At 38.9% G+C, this 772-nt stretch overlaps 1 protein-coding gene across 1 annotated transcript in view; it reads right to left on the minus strand.

The window, feature by feature from the left end:
* LOC113802832 (uncharacterized) overlaps positions 1-355 on the minus strand; it is a 26,759-nt gene extending 26,404 nt beyond the window's left edge. Inside the window, exon 1 of the mRNA XM_070134686.1 lies at positions 277-355. Within this exon, the coding sequence (XP_069990787.1) occupies positions 277-336 (60 nt within the window). The 5' untranslated portion in view covers positions 337-355. The remainder of the gene's footprint in view (positions 1-276) is intronic.
* Positions 356-772: the final 417 nt, after the last annotated feature.

Consider the following 772-nt stretch of genomic DNA (forward strand, 5'->3'; position numbering starts at 1 on the left):
TGCAAGCATACAACTTTGGTGAGCATTCTCAGTGGCGTTAAAGCCCTATATATGGCTTCATTTGCTTCATATAAGCCAGTCACTGTAGGCCAGCCGTCTTGTTTTAGTTGTACCTCAATATACATACTTGACAAGAGTAATCCAGAAAATAAGGGTTACTGAGGCCTTCTTTTGTATAAAAACAGCTCATGGTGCAACCTGGTTCTAAATGAAAACTAACTTTTTACATATCCAAACACATTCCATGTATGAAAAGCATGTGAGCAGAATACTTACCACTTTATTAATACCAAAAAACGTGAAAATCAGTAGGCCTATGAAAATCTGCCGCCACATGTCTAAGAATCCTACATATCACTGAGGAAGCTAAAGCAGACGCCTGCAGGTTGCATATCAGATGAGCCACTCAAGATACATTTTATCTAATCACAGACAATAAATTGATGCGCATCCAACTCATTTTAGCTCAATATAAAGATGAAAATAGCGTCCAAAAAGTAGGAGTCAACCGGGGAAAGTGAAAAGATTAACGCTATAAATCCCAAATCAAGGGGCCACGACCTACTTTTGAAATTTCGTATTTTCAGTATTCTTCGAGATAGCAATACAAATCAGTAAAATTCTTAAAATCCCGTACACATCTTGGCCATCGAACAGCAATACGACGGCAGCCAGTTCATGTTCAGTCCATGTTCCTAGGACAGAAAAAAAAACTTTTAACTGTTAAGTCAGAAGTGGAAGGCTGGGGTGGGGGTGGAATTTGAAAGTATGG

Source organism: Penaeus vannamei, chromosome 2 (assembly GCF_042767895.1).
Source record: "Penaeus vannamei isolate JL-2024 chromosome 2, ASM4276789v1, whole genome shotgun sequence".
In the NCBI taxonomy this organism is placed as follows: domain Eukaryota; kingdom Metazoa; phylum Arthropoda; class Malacostraca; order Decapoda; family Penaeidae; genus Penaeus; species Penaeus vannamei.